Below are 27,064 nucleotides of genomic sequence, written 5' to 3'. Positions count from 1 at the left end.
CAGGGGTCTCAGGTCTAATATAGGCCTGAGCGACCCGTCCTTTTTTGGAATTAAGAAGTAGAGGGAGTAAACCCCCGTGCCCCGCTCGTGGACGGGTACGACCTCGATAGCGCCTTTTAGAAGCATACTTTCTACCTCTTGCTGTAAGAGCGTCAAGTGCTCTGAGGACATAGGACGGTTTCTTGGTGGTATTGTGGGTGGAGTGGAAGTTAACTCCAGACAGTAACCGTATTTTATAATATCTTTGACCCACCTGTCCGTGGTGATGGAGTTCCACGTGGACAGGAACCGTTGTAGCCTTCCCCCGACAGGTGTTATGTGGTCGGGAGGAAGGGAGAGGGCGTCACTGCTTGTTCTTGGGGGAGGACCTGGTGTTGCCGTAGCCACGTCCTCTGCCCTTGGTACTGGAGCCACGATAGCCACCTCGGGTGTTCTTATCGTAGGTGGTCTGCGTATTACCCTTGTTATATGTTTGTTGTGACCCCTGTCCTCTGCCTGCTCCCTTGTTTCCGGGGCGACGAAAGGAGCCGCTCCGAAAGGGCTGAGTTTGTAGGGCGCCCATGGACTTTGCAGTGTCCGTGTCCTTTTTTATCTTCTCGAGGGTGGCGTCAACCTCAGGCCCGAACAAAAAGTCGGGGTTGACGGGCTGATTAAGGATATTGTTTTGTACCTCAGGATGAGATACGTAGCCAGGCGTGACGTCGTAGGATGACGCTAGTGTTGATGGCCCTGGCAGCCGTGTCAGCAGCGTCTAGTGCACATTTGATGGCAGCATTTGTGAGTAGCTGTCCCTCTCTGATAAGGATTTCTGCACCTTCTTTGTAGGGGTCAGGGAGGTGTTGAAGGAGTTGCTCCATTGTGTCATAGTGCGCCCTATCGTAGCGAGCGAGGAGCGCTTGAGTGTTAGCTATGCGCCATATGCTTGCAGCTTGTGCGGCAACTCGCTTGCCGGAGGTCTCCAGCACCTTGGACTCCTTGTCCGGGGGAGGAGCGTCACCCGTTGTCTGCGAGTGTGCCCTCTTGCGGGCATTCGCCACAACGATGGAGTCGAGTGGTAATTGTCCTCTGATGTAAGTAGGATCCCCAGGTGCTGATCTGTATTTCTTATCGATCCTGGGGTTTATCACTCGTGCCCTGGTGGGTTCCCTGAAAATGTCAGTGGCTGGCTTAAGGACCCCCTTCAACATTGGCAGAGTCTTTACATGTCTTTCTGAGGATGCAAAGGTGTCCATTAGAAAGTCATCTTCGATGATATCAGAGTGAAGCTGTACATCATGGTTGTTCGCCGCCCGTTCAATCAGAGCGTTGAACGCCGCAGTATCCTCTGTGGGTGACGTTTTTGCCCCATATAGTTGTGGGTCCTGTGCATCAAGAGGTGCACTGGGGTCTGCAGGGTCGCCCCAAGTTTGGTCAGGGTCCTGCTGGTCATCAGGGTCCGTGTCCACATGGTAGGGGACTTGTTCACCCATGTAGTCCTCCAATGCATCCGTGTCGGAGCGTGTGGGGGAGGCCCGGTGTGGATCCTGGTAGGGTGAATGAAAGGGTTCATACAGGAGAGGTTCTGTGTCCACAGGCAGCTTCCTCTTTAGCGGGATCCTGAAAGGTTCCAATGGCGGTTCCGAAGTTATCCTTCGGTCGTGGAGAATCATCCTGCCAGTGTCGGCGTCGATGACGCGTGACGGAGACGGCTCGACAGGCGTAACCGCAGTTTTGGTGGCCTGTGTCCTGAGTTGAAACGCCTTCGGGATTGTGGATGGAGGCAAGCCGAAGGTAATGCTGGTCGGCACCGACGAAACCGCTGGATCGATCGAACCCGACTGGTCCTGGAGGGCAGCCTTGGTTTTGCAGCCTGGCATTGCGCCAGGCCGTACTCGGGGCGCCTTAGAGGTCGTGGCCCCCGCCAGGGTCGTCGAGGCGGCTGCAGATATCTTCTGCGCCCGTGGTGCATCGAGCCGAGGTGCGGAGATCACCGTCGACGTCTTCGACACGTGAGGTTTCGGTGTCGTCGAGGGAGTGCTGCGAGGCGTAGCAGGCGGGACGGCCCTCGGTGTCGGTGGCGTCGACGCCGGTAACCGAGCAGGTTTTTCGGCGCCGATGGCCTTCTTCCGTTTGTCGACTCCCATGTCGCCCGTCTCGAGTTCGGCACCGAAGTCCCCCTTGGTGCGGTCGGTGCCGACACGGTGCGCCGGCGTCGAAGGTGTTGAAGGCCTCGATCCGACTAGCGCCACTTTCAGTTTCGGTTTCGTAGGAACCTGAGCAGCTTTCGGTTTCGGTTTCGTAGAAGGGAAACCAGCTGGCTTAAGCGGTAATGGCTGCCGCTGAACGTCCGAGGCCGGGCCCGAGGGCGGGGCCGAAGGACTGCGTGATAGGTCTCGGGTAAGGCCCGAAGGCGATCCCTCGACCGGAGCCATAGTCTGTGGCACTGGTGAATTCTCGGTTTGAACAGGTAGGCCTTGTTCATCATCGGAGCTACTCTCTTCGGCCCCTAAGGCCTCCTCGTCGTCTCCTACCTCGGTGTCGTCTTCACCTCTGTGGAAGAGTGACTCGTCGGCCTCGTCCGATCCGGGTTCTTGGTCGGAAACGGGACTGGAGGGTAAGACTTCTACTTCTTCGACGTCGTCCGCGTCGTCGAAGATGTCAGCTGGGGCCGGTGCCGCGTGCTGCGCTTCGAGCCTCGCCGCTCGACGATTCCGCAGAGTCTTCTTTGAACGGAACCGAGCACAGGCCATACATGTCGACTCGTCGTGGTCCGGCGAAAGGCATTTGTTGCACACCGGATGGACGTCGATGTGTGGGTACTTCGCATTACATACCGGACACCTTTTGAATGGCGTCCTCGATTCCATCGTCGAAGTAGTTGATGGACAGGTAAATGCGAACAAAGTCGGTGCTGAAAGTTAGTAAACTAACAGAGAGTATCGAAAACCGATCGATAAACAGTACCGACGCGAACTAAAGGCCTTGTGGCCTCGACAAAATTTTTTCCTAACTTGAGCTAAGATAGCACATCCGAACCCAATGGCGGAAAAAAACAATCTGAGGATGGAGAGGATGCCCATGCGCACTGTAGTCCAGGGGAGGAGTCACCTATCCAAGGATACTTCGAAGACTCTTCCAGGACAACAACGTGCAAACATCCGGACCCAACACTAGGCGGCGATCTATGCACAGATATGAATTCAGCAGCCCACATGCCTCGAACACAAAAAACGGCCTAAGAAAAGGCCTCGCGTTCATTGGCGATTTCCTATTCACGAGACTATGCATCCTGCATGGTTGTCTTTTTTTGGGTCTGTTCCACCACAAGCAATACATTTGTGTGTGCTGACCTAGGACTAAAAAACAGGAGAAGAACAAAGAAAGTGAACAGAAAAGAGCAATAAAAATGTAAACATTTAGGGCTCTCCAAAATAAGTCAGATGAAGTTTAAGAAAAACTCTGAAACATTAAAGTCTGAAAAGACAAATATGGGCCGTAGGTCCTTGCTCATCAATCAGGCAAAATTTCTGAGGCTGTCAGACACAGAATGGCACTATGGTAATCAGAAGCAGTCTAAAGGCCTCCCAGTGGCACCGTCTAATTTCTCTACTTAGGGTTGTCTTTCCAACTAAGAATTACATTTAAGTAACAGCTCTTGTTTTAACGGACAAGTTACTAACTTTCGGTAACGCCTTATCTGGTACAGACATGATCTAGCCGCAGATTCCTTACCTTTGAACTTCCAGGCATCAGGCTGGATCCGGAAGAATTTTGATAGTAGTACTCCTGCCCGCCAGTAGGTGCCGTTGGCTGACTCCGCATGACATCGTAGGTGTCTGGTTTGTCGTAGTCATGGCGTCTATATAGGCGCCACCCCGGTGTGCTGACGTTACTACTTTTTACGACTTTGCACTCCAGAAGTGCAGAGTCATGAAGTGACTGACCAAGGTGTGTCCGAAAACAACTAGTGCCCTGAAGAGAAACAGCCCTGACTATACAAACTAATCCGCAGTGCGGGGAGGATGGGTGGGTCGCTTAGGAATCTGCGGCTAGATTATGTCTCTACTAGATAAGACGTTTATCAGATGGACAACTTACTTAACTTTCGCTAACGCTTTATGTAGTACAGACATGATCTAGCCACAGATTCCTTACCTTTAAACACATACCCAAGCAATGCCATTCCCGGAGGAGGGACTGTGGAAAAGCTGAATACCAAAAAATCCTGCAGGACAATACGGCCAAAAAGGCCCTCCCTGTGGAGCTGGTTGTCCAGGCAGTAATGCTTGCCAAACGTGTGCAGGGATTCCCACGTGGCCGCCTGGCAAATGTCAAGAACCGGGACACCACGCTGAAGAGCCATAGTAGCTGCCTTCACCCGGGTAGAATGGGCCCTAAGGCCATCCGGATGCTCTTTCTTTGCAAGGCATGACATGACATCTTTATGTAGAGGATGACCCAATGGGAAATGGTTCTCTTCTGTATAGTATGCCCCTTCTTTGCTCCAACGTACCCCACAAAGAGTTGGTTGTGCACCCAGAACTCTTTAGTGCAGTCAAGGTAGAACGGCAATGCTCTTTTTGGGTTCAGACGGTGGAGACGCTCCTCTTCTTTTGAGGGATGCTGTGGAGCATAGAATGTGGGCATGGTGACAGGTTGCTCTAGATGGAAAGGTGTTACTACCTTAGAAAAAAAGAAAGCCCTAGTGTAGAGCACTACTTTGTCCAGAAAGACAGTCAGGTAAGGAGGCTGAGATAAAAACGCCTGCTATTCGCTCATCCTCCTGGCAGAAGTTATTCGCACTATGAAGGCAGTTTTGATAGTAAGCAACCGGAGGGGGGCAATTGTACAGAGGTTCGAAAGGTGCACACATCAGATAGGTGAGAACCAAGTCAAGATCCTATTGGGGCATGAGAAAAGGTGAAGGGGAAACAAAGGAGTCAACCACTTCAGTATTCTATGTACAATAGGAGATTTAAAAAGTGATGGTTGTTCTGGAAACCGGAGAGAAGCAGAAAGAGCCGAAAGGTACCCACTTGGAGAACCCAGACAATAGCCCTCCTGGGCTAAAGAGAGAATAAAAGAAGGATATCAGAAAGGGAGGCAGACAGGGGGTCAACAGACCTTCTGTACAGTATTTATAAAATTTTTGCCATCGGCAGGCGTACACCGATTTTGTGGAGGGCTGGCTGGCCACCGAAACAACTTCACAGACTGTCAACTGCCGCCACTCAATTTCCATGCAAAGAGGCAGAGTGGACAGGTTTGGGTTGAGAACCCTCCCCTGCTGATGTGACCGAAGATCCTCCTGAAGGGGCAGCCTGATCGGAGGATCGATGCTCATCTGCAAAAGCTCGGGATACCACACTTTCCGTGCCCAGTCCGGAGCCACCAGAATGGCTTGTGCACGGTCACTCCTGGTCTTATTGAGCACTTTGGACAGAATTGGTATGGGCAGAAAGGAGTACAGGAGGCCTGTGCTCCACTGAAGATGAGAAGCGTTGCCGAGTGAGAGACGCCTTGGAAACTCCAACACGCAAAACTGCTGATATTGCACGTTCTCTTCAGAGGCGAACAGATCTATCCAAGGATCTCCCCACTGTTGAGTTCTTGCACCACCTCTGGATGGAGACACCTCTCATGATCCAATAGGCACCGACGGCTGAGTTTGTCCGCTCGGGCGTTCAGGGAACAGGCCAGATGTTGAACCACCAGGGAAATCCCTGTTCCAGCCAAGTCCTGGGTCACAGGGCCTCTTGACAGAGGGTCCACGACCCCACCCTGTCCTGTTTGTGGCAGTACCACATGGCAGTAGTTTTGTCTGAGAATACCTGAACTAGCCTTCTGTTGATGGGTGGTAAAAAGGCTTTCAGTGCCAATGGGATTGCACGAAGCTCCAACAGGTTGATATGGAGCCCAGCTTCCGCCGGAGACCAGAATCCTCTAATCTCTGTGGAAATCTGGAATAATTTAGCATAAGCTGAAGCCATCTTGGTTATGGCATCCATTTTGTTGGCTTTGTAATTCTCCCATCTGCTGCTAGTCTTTTTCCCTGCCTGTGCTGTACATTTTAGTTGACTTCCTGACTCAGCTAAAAGCAATATGCATGCTAAGAGTTTGTAGCTGCCAGAACACCTGGTCTCAGACTCCACTGTCAATCTCTTACTGCTGCCATAAGCACTCCTGCTCCCCCTCCCACTTTGCAGACTAAGTGATCTCCTATCTGCCCATGTTTGTCTGTAACTATTCCTGTGTGGGCCTGTACCTTCTACTTGTATCCACATGCTTACCAGTGCAGAAAAAGCTGTATATAAGGCCTGTGTTCTGTGACTTCAATGTACTACATCAGGCAGCACTTGAAAGTGACCCGTGGACAGAGAAGGGTGACCCCTGCACCGGTGTGCTCATTAAAAGTCACATTTCCAAATCTCCACCTCTCCCAGATGGCAGCCCCAATCCAGAAACAAAGTATCCGTCGCTACTGTGAGATCTGGGTGAGGAAGAGAGGTGTCTGCCTCTGACCCAATCGCTGTTTGTCAGTCACCACTGAAGCTCTTTTGCAGTGCCCTATGATCCGATATCTGAACCAGGTCGGTGAGATTTCCCAGATTCTGCACCCACTGGAACTTCAAGTCCCACTGAAGAGCCCGCATGTGTCACCTAGCATTGTCCACAAAAAGGAGACCATGAGGTTCAACATCCTCACCAAAATCCAGGATAGAGGGTGAAACAGTATCATAGCCTGAATATCCTGGACTCGCTGCTCGAGAGGATAAGCCCAAAACAGCACCGTTTCCAGAACTGTTCCTATGAAAGGGAGCGTCTGAGAGGGAGTCAGGTGTGACATCGCATGTTGATCGTGAACTCCAGTGAATGCAGGAGGTTTGCCGTAGTCTGGAGGTGGGAGGCAGCTGCCTGGAACAAACCCGCTTTCAAAAAGCAGTCGTCGAGATACTCCTAGAACTAGAACTCCTAATCTTCGCAGATGGGCTGCGACCTAAATCACCTTGGTGAACACCTAAGGGGCACTGGTGAGGCCAAAGGGAAGCACGGTAAACTAAAAGCGCTCGTGGCCCATAGTAAACTGCAGGTAACGTTGATGAGCAGGCAGGTCGGTTATATGGAAATAGGCATCCTGTAAGTCCAACACTACCATCCTGCCTGCCGGGTCCAGGGCACACAATCTGAGAATGGATGAGCCTTTTGAAATTATTCTTTTTGAGGAAATAGTGGAGAACTTTTGAGGTCGAGGATAGGACAAAGGCCTCAGTCCTTCTTTGGAACCAAAAAATAGAGGGAGTAGCAACCGCTGCCTATTTCTGGCCCCGGAACCCTCTATAGCTCCCTTGATCAAGAGAGTTGTGACTTTCTCGCAGAGTAGGGCAAGGTGATCCTCCGTCAGCCGATTGTAAGTTGGAGGCATGGAGGGAGAGCCAGCCTCGAAGGGGAGGGAGTAGTCTTTTAGATTCCCTGTCAGGAGGTGCAGAAGGCAACACACCATGAGAAGTAGATGGTTGGAACACCAAGCTCTACGGGGTGAGGTGGGCAGAGAGGAACGCTGGGTCGATTGGTGCAGGGCTGTGGCAGCGGGCAATATTTCTATTCACAGGAGCCCCTGTGCTGGGCTTGGATCAAGTAGAACATTGGTCAAGGCCTCGTTGAAAGGCAGCAAGAGTTCCAAGGTGGAGGCACCAGGCTGCAGAAACTCCGTGTCTTGACTGCCACTGTAGGAAGCTGCAGGTCCAAGACCTCGCTGCCCTACGCACTACCACTGGAAAATAATCCCCCTCCTCCATGGCCAGGTTAGGAGAATACAGCATGCCAGGCTCTAGGGAAGTGTCCAGGCCGATTGCATCACGCAGGTCAATTTTTTCACTGGGTGGCTGGATTTCCAAGGGATCCTGCTGCCCCTCCCAATCATCATCCAAACACTAGCCCTTCAGAATAAGGTTGAGGGCACTGCAAGAAGGGCAATGGCTCCGTCTGCGCCAGTCTCTGCATCGGTGGACGCCCAACTGGCTCTGTGTCGTCCAAAAAGATGATGGGGAGGTGCCGCCTGTGGACGCTGGCGACGCAGAGTGCATCTACGTCAGACGCCGCACCTGGGAAGGTCAGAGTGTTACGACCGGCATTGGTTCGGATCCAAGAGGAGCCCGTGGCGCCAGAGGTGCAGAACAACGGGGTCCTCATCGGCTGAGCCTGTGGGGCCCAAAGGCGCACCGGCAGGGTCCGGCTGCCCAAAAATAGCACGCATGGCATCACGAAATTCTTTTAGTTGGGTGGGGGTCGCTCACGGAAAAGGAGGAAAATGAGGAGCTGATCCAGGAGACCCTCAGCGGAGCGGGGCCTCAAACGTCAAGACTCCTCTGTCTTGTCGTGGGACCGGCGGGGTGAAGTCGAGGCACGCTTCGACTTCTTGTGTTTATGGGGTTTCTTACCTGACCTCGATGACTGAGTGGGAGGAAGAAGACTAACTCCATGGACCAGTGCTCGGACCTTCCTCCAACCGAGCCTGGGGGCAAAATCGATGGGGTGATCTCCAGGACGCTGGGCTTCGAACAGCTTTAGGGATCACTCCCTCAAAGCTTTCAGCGCCATGGCCTAGCAGTCAGAGCACAACCTCATGTCGTGGTCGCACTCCAGGAACCAGACACACCAGTTAGGGGTCCTTGACTGACATGGTGCGGAGACAGGCATCGCACGGTTTGAACCCAGAGGTCTTCTGGCTGGATATCCTAACACACCAAAAGACTTCGACAAAAAGTCAACAAAAAAATATGTCAAAAAGTGACAAGGCAATCTCTCTTCGGTGGACCTGCACTGTCTGGCGCAGAAAGAAGAGACGGACGTCAGAACACTGGGTTGGCGCCTATATAGACGAAGCAGACATCATGACAACGAACCTGGCACCTAAAACATCACGCAGAGGCGACTGACCCCAGCTATCGGAGCACAGGGGTACTGCTATCAAAAATCTTCCAGATCCAGCCCGACGCATGCAAATTCAAAGGTAAGGAATCTGTGGCTAGATGTCTATCAGATATCATATTTACTTTTGAGTTAAAAAGGTTAATCCAATAATCCCAACGAGCATCATAGAATTTATATTTCTTAATCATACTACCGACCGGCAAAATTATTTGTGAGCTTTGAAACTTTATGAAAATGAAGACACTATGCTAGAGAACAATACTAAATAAAACATGCATATCTACCAGCTGTTGAAAGTTAAACATTTAAAGGTTTGTCTGCAATCCATTACAGTCCGGTGAGACCAATTTGAATATACATTACTGGGACGCTATGGCAGCAAGATAAAAAAACATTAACTATGAAATGCCATGCACTGAGAAGAAATTGTAATGATCATAACTGTTCCTTTTTTTTTTCCACACAGTGACTCAGGAGACTGCTGAAGATATCTGGATAAGCTTTTATTTTTGTTTCAAAATGTAGCATGCTCTATGTCTTCGCACACCGATTATCACTTCTTGAGTGACTATCCAAAGACATTAAATATACCTTCGTATAATTTGAGGTAAGCCCAAAACTAATTAACTAGATTTATTGCTGGCAAAGAGTCCAGAAATACAGCACTGTATATATTCTGATTTTGAATGCACACTCAAAAACACTCCAGAAATACTTAAATGATAGCAGTAGCCATCTATGGAATTTCTGCTACCACACTATCCCTGCTGTGGATGCAATGCCAGCAAAGCATTCTCCTATAAGTCTATTTCCTGTAGAAACTGAAGGACTGCCATTACCAGTCAACCTAAAAAAGGTCTGTATATTTTTTTAGACTGGATGTGAAAAAGAATGATCGATTTTCCTGAAACACTTATTTTCTAATAACCACCCTTAGCAGCACAGCGCTTTAGAAGAACAGTTTTAGCAAACACACCACTAAATCAGCAATCAAATTTCTCTGATACCAGCTGCATGAATGCAAATTATCACAGCTTGATAGCAGCACTCTTTTCGTAAATGAATGTTGATCTAAGTTGATCTAGTGTTTTTATGCGGAGGAAAAAATGTACATGGCTTAAGACTGGCATGTGCCCCTAATAAGAAATTGGGGCTAGATTTCAGCCCAAAATATTCTTGAGTGTATATGGCATTTCCTTATAAATGCACTTGGGTGTTCAGGGGAAAATTGCATAATTTGTCATTGCTTTATCAAAACACTGAAAATAAAGGTTGACCTACCTTATGTCTAGTTCTGTCGGTTGCCTCTGTTGCTGCTGCTCCAGACTCGTCTGTAGAAGCCTGCATGAGAAGTAATAACACATCAGGCTCTTGACTGGTCACCGGCTTCATTAAAGCTGCACACAGCATGGTACTTCCAAGTGATGGCTGTGTAGTCTAAGAACAGTGTTGATTTTTCAGTTTTTGTAAAGCAAAATACACTTGGAGGGGATGTTACTACCTCTAGGGAAACAATCTAAATGAGATATATGTTGTCCTACATCATGGAGCTTTACAGGCAATCATACAATTGCAAGGTGTGTCAGGTAGCACAAATATCAAAATATCTTGACACTTATGTTGCAAAGGCAAGATGAGAATTTTGGAAATACAGAATACCAGCCAGTGAGGTTGCCACATAATGAATGTAGGACTAAGGCCTTTCACTGTGCTCCGTGTCTATAGTACAAGAGGACCAGTTGGGGGGGAGGGGGAGGAGTCAAAGTGCTAGTTGGTCCGGCGTGGCCAAATCGTGCTGTCCAGATGGCTGAAAAGACTGCAAGACTTAATAAAAATATCCAGGCGGGCTGCTATGTCTCGAACTGCAATCTGAAATGGTTTATACTTACAACTCAGCAATAGATGTGAATATGTCTACCTCATATTTTTTGCCCATGTAGACAACAGCAATGTTTGGTGGGAAAGAAGAAAAAGAATAAATTGCAGACAAATCTAGTCAGAATTACCAAGTGACCCTTCGAATTTTACAAAATTCCTGCCAGAAAATAGGGACTCCACGGGAAGAGGAAACCCCCAAGGAAAAAAAAAGGAGTGGGAACAATCTCTCAGCTAATTAGTTGAATAATGCAGTGACATTTGTGAAGCATTCACAAATTGTGTTCTAGTATAATTTCTTTGAAAAAAGGTAGATTCATGTGTTCTAAGATCTTTTCCACAAAGTAGCACAAAAAAACAACTTAAACAAAACAACTTAAGTCACAGTTGTCTCAGTGGTGCATGCTGGGATTGTGGAGTTTCATGGCTCACCTCAAAGTGACAGCAAATAGCAAATGACAAAGGTCTTGAGTAGCAATGCTGAAGTGTCTTTAAACATTTCTAATTTTATACTGGGTGGTTTTCAATTTTTCTCACATATTAAAGAATAAAAAAAAAACATACATCAAATGTTGGTTCTCTGTAGAATTTGTTTTTTGCCTTACTCAAATTTTTCCGTTTTAAGTTTTCCAGGATTACACACAGGGCAGGACTATTTCATTGTTAGGAGTATACATTTATATCCAGAGAGATAAATCCACTTTCTATGAATTAACCAAATTAACCACAACTGAAGTGCTTCTATCAGTGTTTAAGTTGTAAAGAACGATTAAATTGCCTTCGGTAACCCATTATCTGGTTGAGACTATCTAGCTGCAGATTCCTTACCTGTGATTCCTTGCCTTTGAATTCTCCCAGTATGGCTGGATTCGGAAACTTTTGCTGAGCAATACCCCTTGCACGCGGTGTCGGGTGGCTCCATTCGGCTCCGAGTGATGTCGGTAGCATCGGTTATGACGTTGCGCTGCCTATATAGGCGCACCCAGGCATGCGGACGTCAGTACTTTGCGTACTTTCCACACCAGAAGTGCAGAGCACGAAATAACCAACGTAGTTGTGTGCAAAACTAGGGCCCTGAAAAGGGGAGCAACCCTAGCCCAACAAGATCAGTCCACAAAGCGGGGAGGCATGGGTGGGCTGTAAGGAATCTGCTGCTAGATAGAATCTCTACCAGATGATAAATGCTACTTACCAGTATGCAACTGTTCTTGGCATGTAGAGCTGCAGAATATCACACTTTTGCATAGATCGCCATCTGGTGTTGGCTTCGGATGATTGCAGTTTGTTATTGTCTTGGAAGAAGTCTTTTGTAGTCACGAGAAAGGGGACTCCTCCCTTGGATGATAGTGCGTATGGGCATCGACTCCATCCTCAGATTGTTTTTCGCCATGATGGGTAATGATTGAGTTTGTGAGAAAAAGAAAAGATGTCCATGTGAATGTATCGAAATAAGATAGCACTGGAACAGATAGAGGTTCCAGGGAGGCAGGTGGGCGTATGATATTCTGCAGCTCTACATGCCAAGAACAGGTACATAATGGTAAGTAGCATTTTCCGTTTGAGGCATATGAGCTGCAGAATTTATACTTTTGCATTGACTGTATAGCAGTGCTCTCCCCTAGCGGTGGTCACCTGTATCTGTTGCAGTGCTCTGAAAAAGTTTTTTGTTGTCTTTTTAAATTTTTTTTTTTTTTTTTTTTTTTTTAAGAACAGCCTGGCCTACAGAAGCCTGTTTTGCCTGCACGTCTACACAGTAGTGTTTGGTGAAGGTGTGTGGCGTAGACCATGTTGCTGCCTTACAAATGTCATCTAAGAATCTGGTTTTGGAAAGAAAACGTGTAATTTTACTGATTGAGTAAGATGGCAAGCAGAGATTACTTTAGGAAGGAATGTTGGATTTGTTCTGAGAACCACCTTATTCTGATGTATTTGTAAGAATGGTTCTTGTATGGTTAAAGCCTGGATCTCACTTACCCTCCTGAGAGAGGTGACTGCGACAAGGAAAGCTACTTTCCATGTAAGGAACTGCAGTTCGCATTTTTGTAGAGACTCAAATGGAGGACCCATGAGCCTGGTAAGGACAATGTTTAAATTCCACACCGGAGAGGGCGGTATTGTGGGAGGAATTATCCTTTTAAGGCCTTGCATGAACGCTTTGATAACGGGTACCCTAAACAATGACAAATGTCTGTTTTGCAGGTAAGCGGCAAGGGCAGCAAGGGGTAATCGTATGGATGTGAATGCTAGATTACATCTATGTAGATGCAACAAATAGCAAGGAAAATGTTACTTACCAGTATGCATCTGTTCTTGGCATATAGAATTGCAGAGATTCAAACTGTGCATAGATCGCCAGCTGGTGTTGGGCTCGGATGCATGCACCTTGTTGTCTTGGAAGAAGTCTTTTGTAGTCAAAAGATAGGTGACTCCTCCCTTGCATGATAGTGCGCATGGGCATCGACTCCATCCTCAGATTGTTTTTCGCCATGATGGGAAATGATGAGTCAGTAAGAAACAGAAGAGATGTCCATGTGAAGATAACACTGGAACAGATACAAGTCCCGGGGAGGTTCCGGGTGGGCGTGTGAATCTCTGCAGCTCTACATGCCAAGAACAGATGCATACTGGTAAGTAGCATTTTCCGTTCGAGGTATATGAGCTGCAGAATTCACACTGTGCAAAGAGTGCACAGCAGTGTCTCCCCTAGCGGTGGTCGCCTGTATCAGTTTCAGTGGTTTGAAAAAGTGTCTTAAGAACAACCTGGCCTACAGAAGCCTGTCGCTTCGCCTGCACATCTACACAATAGTGTTCAGTGAAGGTGTGTGTTGTAGACCACGTTGCTGCCTTACAAAGGACTTCTAGGGGAATATTCCCCAAGAATGACATGGAAGCCCCCAGTTTGCGCGTGGAATGCGCTTTTGGGGGAATTTTTAGGGTACGTTTTGCTTTCTGGTAACATATTTGAATGCACTTTACTATCCACCTTGCAATTCCAGCTTTGGAGATGAGATTGCCTTTATGAGGGAATGAGAAAGCTACAAAAAGTTGTTTTGGTTTTCTAAAGGCTTTAGTCTTGTCTATGTAATAAAGTAAAGCTCTTTTGACGTCTAGTGTGTGTGAAGAGCTCTTTCTGCTACCGAATCAGGGTTTTGGAAAAAGACTGGCAACTCTACTGATTGGTTAAGATGGAAAGCAGAAATGACTTTGGAAGGAATTTTGGATTTGTCCCGAGAACCACTTTGTTACGATGTATTTGTAAGAATGGTTCTTGTATGGTTAAAGCTTGGATCTCAGTTACTCTTCTTAGCGAGGTGACTGCGACAAGGAAGGCTACCTTCCATGTAAGGAATTGTAATTCACATTTACGTAAAGGCTCAAATGGGGGACCCATGTGTCTATTAAGAACAATGTTAGGGTTCCATACTGGACAGGGTGGTAGTCTGGGTGGAATTATTCTTTTAAGGCCTTCGATAAAGGCTTTGATAGCAGGTACCCTAAACAATGACAAATGTTGTCTGTTTTGTAGGTAGGCTGCAAGGGCAGCTAGATGTAATCTGATTGATGAGTATGCCAAATTGCATCTGTGTAGATGTAGCAAAAATCAGATAATGTTGTGAATTGAAGCATCTAATGCATCTATTTTTTTGTTGTTGCAGTAAATTACAAATCTTTTCCTTTTAGCTGCATAGCACGCCCTAGTAGTGGGGCGTCTGGCTTCTTTAATAATATGTATACAGTCAGGTGGGAGGGCAAGGTAACCGAACTCTAGGACTTCAGGAGCCAGATTGCTAGATTCAGCTGTGCTGGATCTGGGTGCCTGATCTCTCCATGGTTCTATGTGAGCAGTCTTGGGAAGAGACGTAGCTTCTGGTGTGGAACCACGGAGAGTTCGAGGAGTGTTGTGAACCACGGTTGCCGCGCCCATGTGGGAGCAACTAGGATCATTTTGAGAGACTGTTGCTTGAGCTTCCGTACTACTAACGGAATGAGTGTGAGTGGCGGAAAAGCATACGCAAATCTGCCTGACCAGTTCATCCATATCGCATTGCCCTTAGACAACGGGTGTGGGAACCTGGCGGCGAAGGTTGGGCATTTTGCGTTTGCGGCGAACAGATCTATGTCTGGTTGTCCCCACATTTGGAAGGAAGGTTGAAGAACTTGTGGATGAAGTTCCCATTCGTGTATCTGTTGAGTCTGCCGACTTAACAGATCCGCTATCCGATTGTTCAGCCCTGGAAGATGTTCTGCTAGCAGATATTGGTTTTGTGGAATGGCCCATCTCCATATGCTTTGCACTAGATGGGACAGTTGCAAAGAATGTGTTCCTCCCTGTTTTTTTATATAATACATTGCTGTCATATTGTCTGTGCGGACTAGGACAGTTTTGTTGAAAAGATGTGTTTGGAATGATTTTAAAGCTAGAAATATTGCTAGTAATTCTAGATGATTGATGTGGAACGATTTTTGTTGAGTCGTCCACTTGCCCTGAATTGTGTGGTGTAGGAGATGGGCTCCCCAGCCGGAGAGTAATGAGTCTGCTGTTAGCACTATCTGTGGAACCGGCTCTAGGAACGGCCGCCCTCTGGAAAGGTTTTGTGTGTTCCACCACTGCAGACAGCGAGGTCTGTGACTATCCACCTACACAAGATCTGTAAGTTGACCTTGAGCCTGGTTCCACTGACATACTAAGCATTCTTGTAAAGGGCGCATCTGAAGTCTTGCACGAGGTACTATGAAAATGCAAGAGGCCATCATTCCTATGAGTTGCATAAACACTTGTGCTAGTAGTGAGTGTTGGGGTTGACATTTTGTAATGAGGGTTTGAATATTGGCTATCATGACTGGATTGGGGTATGCAAGGGCTTTGGAAGTGTCTAGTGTGGCCCCTAGATACTGATGTACGTGGGACGGCTGGAGATGTGATTTGGTGAGGTTTATGGTGAACCCCAAGTTGTGGAGCAGGTGAATTGTTTGGTGAGTGTTGTGGACACACTGACTGTATGACTTGGCTTTTATTAGCCAGTCGTCCAGGTGTGGAAACATATAAATTTGTTGTCTGCGCAAGTGAGCGGTTACTACCAGCAGGCACTTTGTGAAGACTGGGTGCTGTGGTCACTCCGAATGGGAGGACCTTGAATTGATAGTGGTGACCGTCCACCACAAACCTTAGATATTTCCTGTGAGCAGGGTGTATAGGAATATGGAAGTAGGCGTCCTTGAGATCTAGAGTAGCAAGGAAGTCGCCTTGTTGGAGCAGTGGGAGGACCTGTTGAAGAGTTATCATTTGAAAATGATCTGATTGTATGTAGATATTGAGAGGTCTGAGGTCCAGTATTGGTCTGAGAGTACTGTCCTTTGGAATGAGAAAGTAAAGGGAGTAAACCTCCGTGCCTTGATGTTGGCGGGGGAACTGGTTCTATAGCATGCTTTTGAAGAAGTGATAGAACTTCTTATTTGAGGAGCGTTAGATGTTCCATGGACATTGGATCTTGTTTGAGTGGTATGGTCGGGGGCGTCACGGTAAGTTCCAGGCAGTAATCATACTGGATAATTTGTCTTACCCACTTGTCTGTAGTGATGGAGTTTCAGACAGGTAGAACTGTGATAGTCTACCTCCGACCGGAGTGGAATGGTCTGGAGGGAGCGGAGGGAAGTCATTGTTTTGTAGTAGGGGAGGTTCGGTTGTTGTTACCTTGGCCTCTCCCTTTGTTATTATTTCCTCTGTACCCACCCCCCTAAAATATCCCTTGTTGGGGGATGTTTGTGTAGGATTTTTGTAGGAGGAGGAAGTAGTGTCTGTGCCAAAGGAACCTTGTGTGGTCTGAAATTGTAACGCACCCATAGATTCCGCAGTGTCTGTGTCCTTTTTCATTTTTTCTAAAGCTGTGTCCACAGCTGGGCCAAACAGGTGTTCTTGATTGAACGGCTGATTTAAAATAGTTGTTTGCACTTCCTGTTTAAAACCGGAAATGCGTAACCATGCATGTCGGCGGAGTAAAACACTGGTGTTAACAGATCTAGATCCAGTGTCTGCTGCTTCGAGGGCACATTTGATGGATGCATTTGTAATTAACTTCCCCCTCCTGGACCAGATCATTGGCTTTGGCCTTGTATTGGTCAGGTAAGTGTTGGATAAGATCTTCAAGCTCATCGTAGTGAGCCCTGTCATATCTAGCAAGTAGTGCTTGCGCGTTAGCTATCCTCCAGTGATTGGCTGCTTGGGAGGCAACTCGTTTTACCTGATGCATCTAGCAGTTTAGAGTCCTTATCTGGAGGTGGTGCATCAACAGAGGTTTGAGTATTGGCACGTTTTCTAGCATTGGCCACTACCAAAGAATCTAAGGGGAGTTGTCCTTTGATGTATACTGGATCTTTTGGGGCAGGCTTATATTTTTTATCAATCCGAGGATTGGGAATCCTGGCCCTGACTGTCTTTAAATATGTCTGGTGCATATTTTATGACACCTTTGAGCATCGGCAAGGTGTGTAATGCTTTTTGCGACTGAGCAAAAGTGTCCAGTAGGAAGTCTTCCTCCATGGGGTCCGAGTGCAGTTCCACGTCATGGTATTAGAAGCCCTATTAATGAGCAGACTAAATCCTATACTGTCATCTGGAGGGATGGCTTAGATGTGTATGGGTCTGGATCAGGCAGGTCTGGAGGATCTGTGGGATCATCGTAATCGTCCCATGTATCCTGTGGAGGGGTAGGGTCATCATCTTTACCGTGTCCACCCCCATCCCCTAAATCATCCTCATCTTGTGGTGGTAAGGGTGAGCTTAGAGAAAGTCTAGGAGAGTGTAAAGGAGCATTTATAGGAGACAAAGATTTAGTAGGAGGAATAGGAGAAGAGGGTCTCAGGGGTAACGTTGCAAACTCTTCTTGACAGGTACCTCAGGTGTGTGTGAAGTATCAGATTTCCTCTTCTTTGTTGGTAGACTGAGAATATGGCCTGTTTTTTGTTTAGGATCGACAGGATCTGTCCGAAACAGTTCTTCCTGTTGGTCTCCTTTAGGTGCCGATTTTTTCGGTTCCGAGCCTGGCTTTATTTTGGTCCCTGTAACCATAGAAGGAGTCTTGTGCTCCATTGGCTTCGAAGTCGGTGCAGAGTCGAAACTTTTCTTCGGATCCGAAGATTTTCAGTGTTTTTCCGGTTCCGAGGACTTATGGTCTTTCGGTGCCGATGGGTTCGACGCAGAGGCCTTTTTGGGCGTAATGGAGATGTGTATCCCCGATTTCGGTACCAAAGGTGTTTTATGGGTACTGATATGCGCTTGCTCGGTCCCGAGCTGCCGGAAGGCTTTACTTTTGTTTTCGGAGCCGGGCCCAGTGGTGGGGCTTCTGAAATTTTCTCTGTCTCAACTAAGGCCTTCAGACGAAGATTTGACCGGAGCCTTTTGTTTTTGGGTGGGGCAGGGGCAGAGACGTTTGTACTCACTCGTTGACCTGGAGTGATTTGGTCATCGGAGCCAGAGTCGTCAGCTTCGGAGACTATGACGAGCTCCTCGGAATTCTATGCCTCTGGAACGTCGGGGCCTTCATCGAAGAGGTCTTCTGGCACCGGTGCAGCCTGTTGCGCCATAACGTGACGTCGAGCCCGGCGATCATGGATGGTTTTCTTGGATCGAAAAAAGGCGCAGGCTTGGCAATCCTTTCTTCGTGTTCTGGCGATAGACAAAGGTTGCTGACCCTGTGGTGGTCACTGTGTGGAAATTTAGCTCAGCACTGGAGGCATTTTTTAAATGGAGTCCACGTCGACGACCGGAATCGAGGAATTGGGAGTTAGCGCATCGAAGGCACGCGAACATGACAATACCGTCGAGTGGTGATGGTTGCGCGTCGAAAAAAGGTTTGGGAACACAGTACCGGAGCGCAGAAAGTCACATCTGAACCCGATGGCAGAAAAAAAAAACAATCTGAGGATGGAGTCAATGCCCATGCACACTATCATCCAAGAGAGGAGTCACCTATATCGTGACTACAAAGACTTCTTCCAAGACAACAAACTGCAATTATCCGAGCCCAACACCAGATGGCGATCTATGCAAAAGTATGAGTTCTGCAGCTCATATGCCTCGAACAATGAGTTACCGAAGGTAAGTAACTTGTTCATCTGATAGAGACTTCTAGTTGCAGATTCCTTACCTTTGAATCAATACCCGAGCCATACCATCCCGGCGGTGAGTTGCGGACTCACATCCTAGACTTAAGTTTTGCAGGACTGAATGGGCAAAATGACCTTCCCTGCGCACTTGACCATCAAGGCAGTAATGTTTTGCGAACGTGTGCAAGGAAGCCCAAGTCGCTGCCTGACAGATGTCTTGGACTGGGCCACCCCGAGCCAAGGCTGTAGTCGCAGCCTTTCCCCTGGTGGAATAGGCCCTTAATTCCTCAGAGGGCTGCTTCTTCGCCAAGGCATAACAGATTTGAATGCAGAGAACGACCCAGCAAGAGATGGCCCTTTTCTGTAGTACCCTTCCCTTCTTTGCTCCCACAAATACCACAAAGAGCTGGTCATCCACCCGAAAGTCTTTTGTGTGGTCAAGGTAGAACGAAAAACGCACTTTTTGGGTCCAGACGGTGGAGACGGTCCTCCTCCATAGAGGGATGGGGGGAGGGGAGCAAAGAAGGTGGGCAAAGTGATGGACTGACCCAGATGGAAAGGGGTCACATCCTTTGGCAAAAAAAGATGCCCTGGTGTGAAGGACCACCTTGTCCGGAAAGGACATAAGATAACGAGGCAAACTGGAAAACGCCTGCAACTCGCTCACCCTCCGGGCCGATGAAATTGCCACTAAGAAGGCTGTTTGATGATCAAAGCCAAAGAGGACAATTGAGCTAAGGCATCAAAGGGAGCACACATCAGGTAGGTGAGGACCAAATTAAGGTACCACTGCAACATAATAAAAGGCGTGGGTGGAAATCAGTGAGTCAGCCCTTTTAAAAAGAAGCAGTTAGAGGGTCAATGGACCTTTCTGTACAGTATAATACAAATGTCTGCCAACAGCAGGTGTATACAGTCTTAGTGGAGGGCTGAACACCAAAGGAATATGCTACTTACCAGTATGCATCTGTTCTTGGCATGTAGAGCTGCAGAGCCACACACTTAGGATAGTAGATCGCCATCTGGTGTTGGGCTCGGATGCTTGCGGGTTGTTGTTGTCTTCGGAAGAAGTCTTTGGCCACGAGATAGGTGACTCCTCCCTTGGACGACAGTGCGCATTGGCATCAACTCCATCGTTAGATTGTTGTTCGCCATGATGGAGTTTGTAGAAAAGAGAGAGATGTCCATGTGTGATGTCTAAGACAGACAATTGCTGGAACAGATACAGGTCCCGGGGAGGTGGGTGGGTGTGTGTGGCTTTGCAGCTCTACATGCCAAGAACAGATGCATACTGGTAAGTAGCATATTCCGTTCGAGGCATATGAGCTGCAGATCACACACTTAGGATAGACTATATAGCAGTATCTCCCCTAGCGGTGGTCACCTGTATCGGTTGCAGCAGTTTGAAATAAAGTTTTAAGGACAGCCTGACCCACAGAAGCTTGTTGCTTTGCTTGTACATCAACACAATAGTGTTTAGTGAAGGTGTGTGTTGTAGACCATGTGGCTGCCTTACAAATATCTTCTAAGGGAATGTTTCCTAAGAATGCCATGGAAGCCCCTATTTTGCGTGTGGAATGCGCTCTAGGGGGAACAGTTAGAGTGCGTTTAGCCTTTTGGTAGCATATTTGGATACATTTAACTATCCACCTAGCTATCCCAGATTTGGAAATGGGGTTGGCCTTTATGTGTTGGAGAGAAAGCAACAAACAATTGTTTTGTTTTGCGGAATGATTTTGTTCTGTCAATGTAGTAAAGAAGGGCTCTTAACGTCTAAGGTATGAAGTGCTCTTTCAGCTACCGAGTCTGGATTTAGGAAGAACACCGGTAACTCTACTGATTGGTTAAGATGGAATGGAGATATGACTTTTGGAAGGAATTTCGGATTTGTTCTAAGAACAACTTTGTTACGGTGTAATTGGAAGAATGGTTCTTGTATGGTTAAAGCCTGGATTTCACTTACCCTTCTGAGGGATGCGATTGCGATAAGGAAAGCCACTTTCCATGTGAGGAACTGTAGTTCGCATTTATGCAGAGGTTCACATGGGGGTCCCATGAGCCTTGTAAGAACAATGTTTAGATTCCATACTGGAGAGGGTGGTAATCTGGGAGGAATAATCCTTTTTAGTCCTTCCATGAAGGCTTTGATCGCCGGTACTCTGAAGAGTGACAAGTGTTGTCTATTTTGTAAGTAGGCTGCTTATGCTGCTAGGTGGAGACGTATGGAGGAGTATGCCAAATTACATCTTTGCAAGTGTAGTAAGTAGCAAATGATGTCTTGGATGGATGCATCCAGTGGGTTTATATGATTATTAGTGCAGTAAATGGCAATTCTTTTCCATTTTGCAGCACAGCAGGCTCTAGTGGTAGGGCTTCTGGCCTCTCTTATACCAGTCATGCAGTCTGGTGGTAGGTTGAGGTAACCGAACTCTAGGACTTCAGGAGCCAGATCATCAGGTTTAGTTGACCTGGATCTGGGTGTTCTGATTTCTCCATGGTTCTGGGTTAATAAGGACAGGGAGAGATGCAGTTTTTGGTGTGGAACTAGCGAGAGTTCCAGTAGTGTTGGGAACCAGGGCTGGCGTGCCCATGTGGGAGCTACTAGGATCAGTTTGAGAGACTGTTGCCTGAGCTTGTGTACCACTAATGGAATGAGTGGGAGAGGCGGAAAAGCGTACGCAAATCTGCCTGACCAGTTCATCCATATCGCATTGCCCTTTGACTCCGGGTGGGGAAAACTGGCGGCGAAGGTTGGGCATTTTGCGTTTTCGTGTGTGGCGAACAGATCTAGGTCTGGTTGGCCCCATTGTTTGAAAAAGGGCAGTAGGACTTGAGGATGTAGTTCCCATTCGTGGATCTGTTGAGCTTGCGACTTAACAGATCGGCAATCTGATTGTGAACCCTTGGAAGGTGTTCTGCAAGTAGATATATTTTCTGGGGAATGGCCCATCTCCAAATGTTCTGTGCGAGCTGGGACAGCTGGGGAGAATGTGTGCCTCCTTGTTTCTGTATGTAATACAGGGCTGTCATGTTGTCTGTCCGGATGAGGACAGTTTTGTTCTGGAGATGTAGTTGGAATGATTTTAGTGCTAGGAACACTGCTAGCAGTTCCAGGTAATTGATATGGAGCATTTTCTGTTGAGTGGTCCATTTGCCCCGAGTGGTGTGGCCGAGGAGATGGGCTCCCCATCCTATGAGCGATGCGTCCGTTGTCAGCACTATCTGTGGAAGAGGCTCTAGGAACAGCCGCCCTTTGGAGCGGTTTGTTATATTCCACCATTTGAGAGAGCAATGTGTGCGGCTGTCCACCAACACCAGATCCGTGAGTTGTCCGTGAGCCTGGTTCCACTGACGTGCTAGACATTCTTGCAAGGGACGCATTTGAAGTCTTGCATAAGGCACAATGAAGATGCATGACGCCATCATGCCTATGAGTTGCATGAACACTCTTGCTGGAAGAGAGGGTTGGATTTGGAATTTTGAGATAAGAGCTTGTATATTGGCTATCCTGGCTGGGCTGGGATATGCTAGGGCTGTGGAGGTGTTTATGGTGGCCCCTAGATACTGATGTATGTGAGAGGGTTGGAGATGAGATTTGGGATAGTTTATTGTGAATCCCAAGTTGTGTAAGATTTGGATGGTTTGGTGAGTGTGTAGAACACATTTGTTGAATGACTTGGCTTTTATTAGCCAGTCGCCTAGATACGGGAATACATTAATTTGTTGCCTTCTGAGATGTGCTGCTACTACTGCTAGGCATTTTGTGAATACTCTGGGTGCAGTTGTTACTCCGAATGGAAGGACTGTAAACTGGTAGTGTTGTCCGTCCACCACAAACCTTAAATACTTCCTGTGGGCAGGATGTATGGGAATGTGGAAGTAGGCATCCTTGAGATCTAGTGTGGCAAGGAAATCGCCTTGTTGCAGTAGTGGGAGCACTTGTTGAAGAGTGATCATGTGGAAATGATCGGAGTTGATATACAGATTTAGGGGTCTGAGGTCGAGTATTGGTCTTAAGAGTCCCGTCCTTTTTGGGGATTAGGAAGTAGAGTGAGTATACCCCTGTAACCTGATGTTCTAAGGGAACTGGTTCTATTGCGTGTTTTTGAAGCAATGAAAGAACCACTTGTTTGAGAAGTGTAAGATGGTCTGGTGACATGGAACGCTGTTTGGGAGGTATGTGGGGTGGGGTAGTTGCGAGATCCAGGCAGTAACCATACTGGATAATTTGTCTTACCCACTTGTCTGTTGTGATGGAGTTCCAGAAAGGTAGGAACTGTTTTAGTCTTCCCCCGACCGGAGTGGAATGGTCTGGGGGGAATGGAGGAAAGTCACTGTTTTGTGACAGGGGAGGTGCGAGGGTTGTTATTACCTCGACCTCTCCCCTTGTTGTTGTTTCCTCTGTATCCGCCTCTAAAATATCCTCTACTGGGGGATGTTTGTGTAGTGGTTTTGAATGTAGAGGAGGTGTCCGTCCCCATATGTTTGGAGGCTCCTCTATAGAAGGAGCGCCGAAAGGAGCCACGCGGTTGGGGAGACTAATGCTCCCATGGACTTCGCCTTCTGTGTCCTTCATTTTTTCGAGGGCAGTGTCTACTGCTGGCCCAAAGAGCTGTTCCTGATTGAACGGCTGACTAAGTATGGTAGTTTGTACCTGTGGCTTAAAGCCTGAAATGCGCAGCCAGGCATGTCGTCGAAGGAGCACACTTGTGTTAATTGCTCTAGAGGTGGTGTCTGCGGCGTCAAGCGCACATTTAATTGTTGCATTTGAAATAAGTTTTCCCTCCTGAATAAGGTAATTTGCCTGGGTTTTATATTGGTCTGGCAGATGTTGTAAGAGTCTCTAATTGATCGTAGTGGGCCCTGTCATAGCGTGCTAGGAGGGCTTGGGTGTTGGAAATACGCCAATGATTAGCGGCTTGTGCTGCTACTCTTTTGCCAGAGGCTTCTAAAAGTTTGGATTCTTTGTCTGGGGGTGGTGCATCTCCTGTGGTTTGGGAGTTGGCGCGTTTCCGGGCATTGGAAATGACCAAAGAATCCAAAGGGAGTTGGCCTTTGATGTAATTAGGATCTTCAGGGGGCAGGCCTATATTTCTTTTCGATCCGTGGGTTGAGAACCCTGGCACGAACGGGGTCTTTAAAGACTTCGGGGGCGTGTTTTATGACTCCTTTAATCATGGGCAGAATTTGGACAGACTTTTGAGACTGTTCGAAAGTGTCTTATAGGAAGTCTTCCTCTGGTGCGTCTGAGTGCATTGTGACGCCGTGGTATAGTGCCGCTCTATTTAATAATTGGCCAAACCCCAGGTGATCGTCAGGAGGCGATGGTTTTGAGAGATATGGCTGAGGGTCAGGCATGTCTGGTAAAGGGAATGCCCAATCATCCAATGGTGAGGTGTCTGGATCCGTGAATGGATCATGAGGGTCACCCCCACCCCCTAGGTCATCATCATCATCCTGAGGAGGTGGTGTATGTGATGGAGAGGGTATAGGTAAGGGTGGTGTAGGCAGAGGGGGTGGGATAGAAGGCAGTATAGGAGAGGAAGGAGGGCTAGGGGATGTTGCAGAGTCCTTCCTGTTTACAGGAACTGGGGCAGGTGGTGTGTCCAGTTTCCGTTTTTTACATGGCACTGCGGTGGGGTTGATATAAATCTTTTTCTGGCTGGGATCTGGATGAAAAAGTTCTTGTTAGTCAGGAACAGTCTTTGGTACAGATTTTTTCGGTTCCGATCGAGGTTTTGATTGATCGGTGGATTGTTTGGTTTTAGGAGGCGTATGAGAGTCCTTAGCCGGTGGTTTCGGTACCGATGATGTTTTCGGTGCCAATGTCGGTTTCGGAGCCGAAGGTGTATTTGTAGGCTTGGGAACCTTCGGTGCCGGTTTGTCTATTGGCCTTGGTGTTTTCGGGGCTGAAGGCGTTGGAGTAGATTTCGGTGCCGAGTGGTCTTTTGTCTTCGGTGCTGAGGGTGCCGGTTGGACAATGACATGCGGTTTGCTCGGTCCGGAGCTACCGGAAGGCTTATGTTTCTTCGGAGCCGAGCCCGGAGGCGGGGCTTCTGAAGGGTGTTTTCGGTCTCGACTGGGGCCAGCAGGGGAAGTCTTGACCAATGCCTTTGGTTTTGGTGGGGTTGGGGCAGGGGCAGTAGTACTCACACGTTGCCCAGGAGTGATGGGGTTGTCTGAGTAGTCTGCTTCGGAAATTATTTGTAGATCTTCGGAATCTTCTTCCGGGACATCGGGGCCTTCATCAAAGATGTCCTCTGGTTCCGGAGCTGTTCTCTGTGCCAGGATGTGTCGTCAGGCCCTTCGATCTCGAATGGTCTTTTTGGATCGAAAGGATGCGCAGGCTGGACAGCTGGACTTGTCATGTTCCGGTGATAGGCACAGATTGCAGACTTTGTGGTGGTCACTGTGCGGAAATTTTGCTCCACACTGGGGGCATTTTTTGAAAGGCGTCCTTTCCATGAGCCGTAGGCCTCATGGCGTGGATAGGCCCAGCGGCCCGCGGCGACGTCCGGAATCGAGCCGATGAAATCACTGTCGAGCGACAAAGTGTCAGCGAGCGATAGCCGCCTTGGGAAACTCCAGCCGGCAGTTCTGCTGACAGTGGGCGTTCTCTTCGGAGGCGAACAAATCTAACCAAGGTTCTCCTCACTGCTGAAAAAGACCTTGCGCCACTTTCGACTGGCGATGCCATTCATGATCCACTAGGCATCGACGGCCGAGTTTGTCCGCCCTGGCTTTCAGAGAACCTGCCAGGTGTTGAACCACCAGGGTTACGCCTTGCTGTTCCAGCCATGTCCAGAGACGCAGGGCCTCTCCACAAAGGGTCCACAACCCCACTTCGTCCTGCTTGTTGCAGTACCACGGGATGGTGGTGTTGTCCGTGAACACCTGCACTGGCTTCCCCTTGACAGAGGGAAGAAATGCTTTCAATGCCAACCAAATCGCTAGGAGCTCCAATAAATTTAAGTGGAACTTCGACTCCGCCAGAGACCAGTGTCCCCTCATCACCACCTCTCCCAGATGGCCGCCCCATCCCAGAAGTGACATCTGTCACGACTGAGATCTGGTTGGGGAAGGGAGAGCGGTCTCCGTTGACCCAATCGCAGTTCATTAACCACCACTGCAGATCTTTCACAGTTTCTTCCAAGATCTGAACTATGTCCGTGAGATTTCCTTGATGCTGTGCTCATTTCAACTTCAAGTCCCACTGCAGAGCCCGCACATGCCATCTTGCATGTCTTACCAACAGGATGCAGGAGGCCATGAGAGACCCAACAGCCTCAGAGTTCGTCTCACCAAAATCCAGGATAGAGGCTGAAATATCAGAATCATAGCCTGAATATCCTGGACTTGCTGCTCGGGAGGATAAGTCCGAAACTGCACTGTGTCCAGAACAGCTCAGATGAAAGGGAGCAGCTGAAAAGGAGTCTGGTGTAACTTCGGCACATTTATAGAGAACCCCAGCGAATGCTGGAGGTTCGCCGCAGTCAGAAGGTGGGAGACAGCCTGGGGCAAGGACGCCTTCAACATCCAGTCGTTTAGCTAGGGGAAGACCGATACGCCTAACCTGCGCAGATGTGCCACCACCATCACCTTGGTGAACACCCGAGGGGCACTGGTAAGGCCGAAGGCGAGCATGGTAAACTGAAAGTGCTCGCAGCCAACCTTGAACCCCAGGTAACACCTGTGGCCCAGCAGGATGGGAATGTGAAAATACGCATCCTGCATGTCCAACGCTATCATCCAGTCTTCCTGCTCTAAGGCAGATAAGACCAGAGCCAGAGTGAGTATTTTGAATTTCTCCTTTTTGAGGAGAGATTGACGGTCCGAAGAACTAAAATGGGCCGTAGCCCCTTGTTCTTCTGAATCAGAAAGTAGCGGGCATAACAGCTTCTGCCTACTTCTGAAACTGGGACCCTTTCTATAGCTCCCTTGGCCAAAAGAGCCGGAACTTCCTCTTGGAGCAATTTTAAATGATCCTCTGTCAGCCGTTCCTGACGTGGTAGAATAGGACGAGGAAAGGAAAGGTAGAGAATAGCCCTCCTGGATGATCTGCAAGACCCACTTGTCCGATTTTATTGATCTCCAGTGGGGAAGATGACGAATTCTCCCATCAACCGGAGTGTTGTGGTCCTGCAGAATCAGCTAAGGAGTGCTTAAAGGCTGCGGC

The 27,064-nt window shown here is 48.2% G+C and overlaps 1 protein-coding gene across 1 annotated transcript in view; it reads right to left on the bottom strand.

Moving 5' to 3' along the window:
* E4F1 (E4F transcription factor 1) overlaps positions 1–27,064 on the bottom strand; it is a 422,222-nt gene that overhangs the window by 11,412 nt on the left and 383,746 nt on the right. The window contains exon 13 of the mRNA XM_085629438.1: positions 10,192–10,251. Within this exon, the coding sequence (XP_085485564.1) occupies positions 10,192–10,251 (60 nt within the window). The remainder of the gene's footprint in view (positions 1–10,191; positions 10,252–27,064) is intronic.

This window comes from Triturus cristatus, chromosome 10 (genome assembly GCF_964204655.1).
Source record: "Triturus cristatus chromosome 10, aTriCri1.1, whole genome shotgun sequence".
Taxonomy (NCBI): Eukaryota; Metazoa; Chordata; class Amphibia; order Caudata; family Salamandridae; genus Triturus; species Triturus cristatus.
Note: the sequence above shows the minus strand (reverse complement) of the source record. Positions and strands in the feature narration are given on the sequence as shown.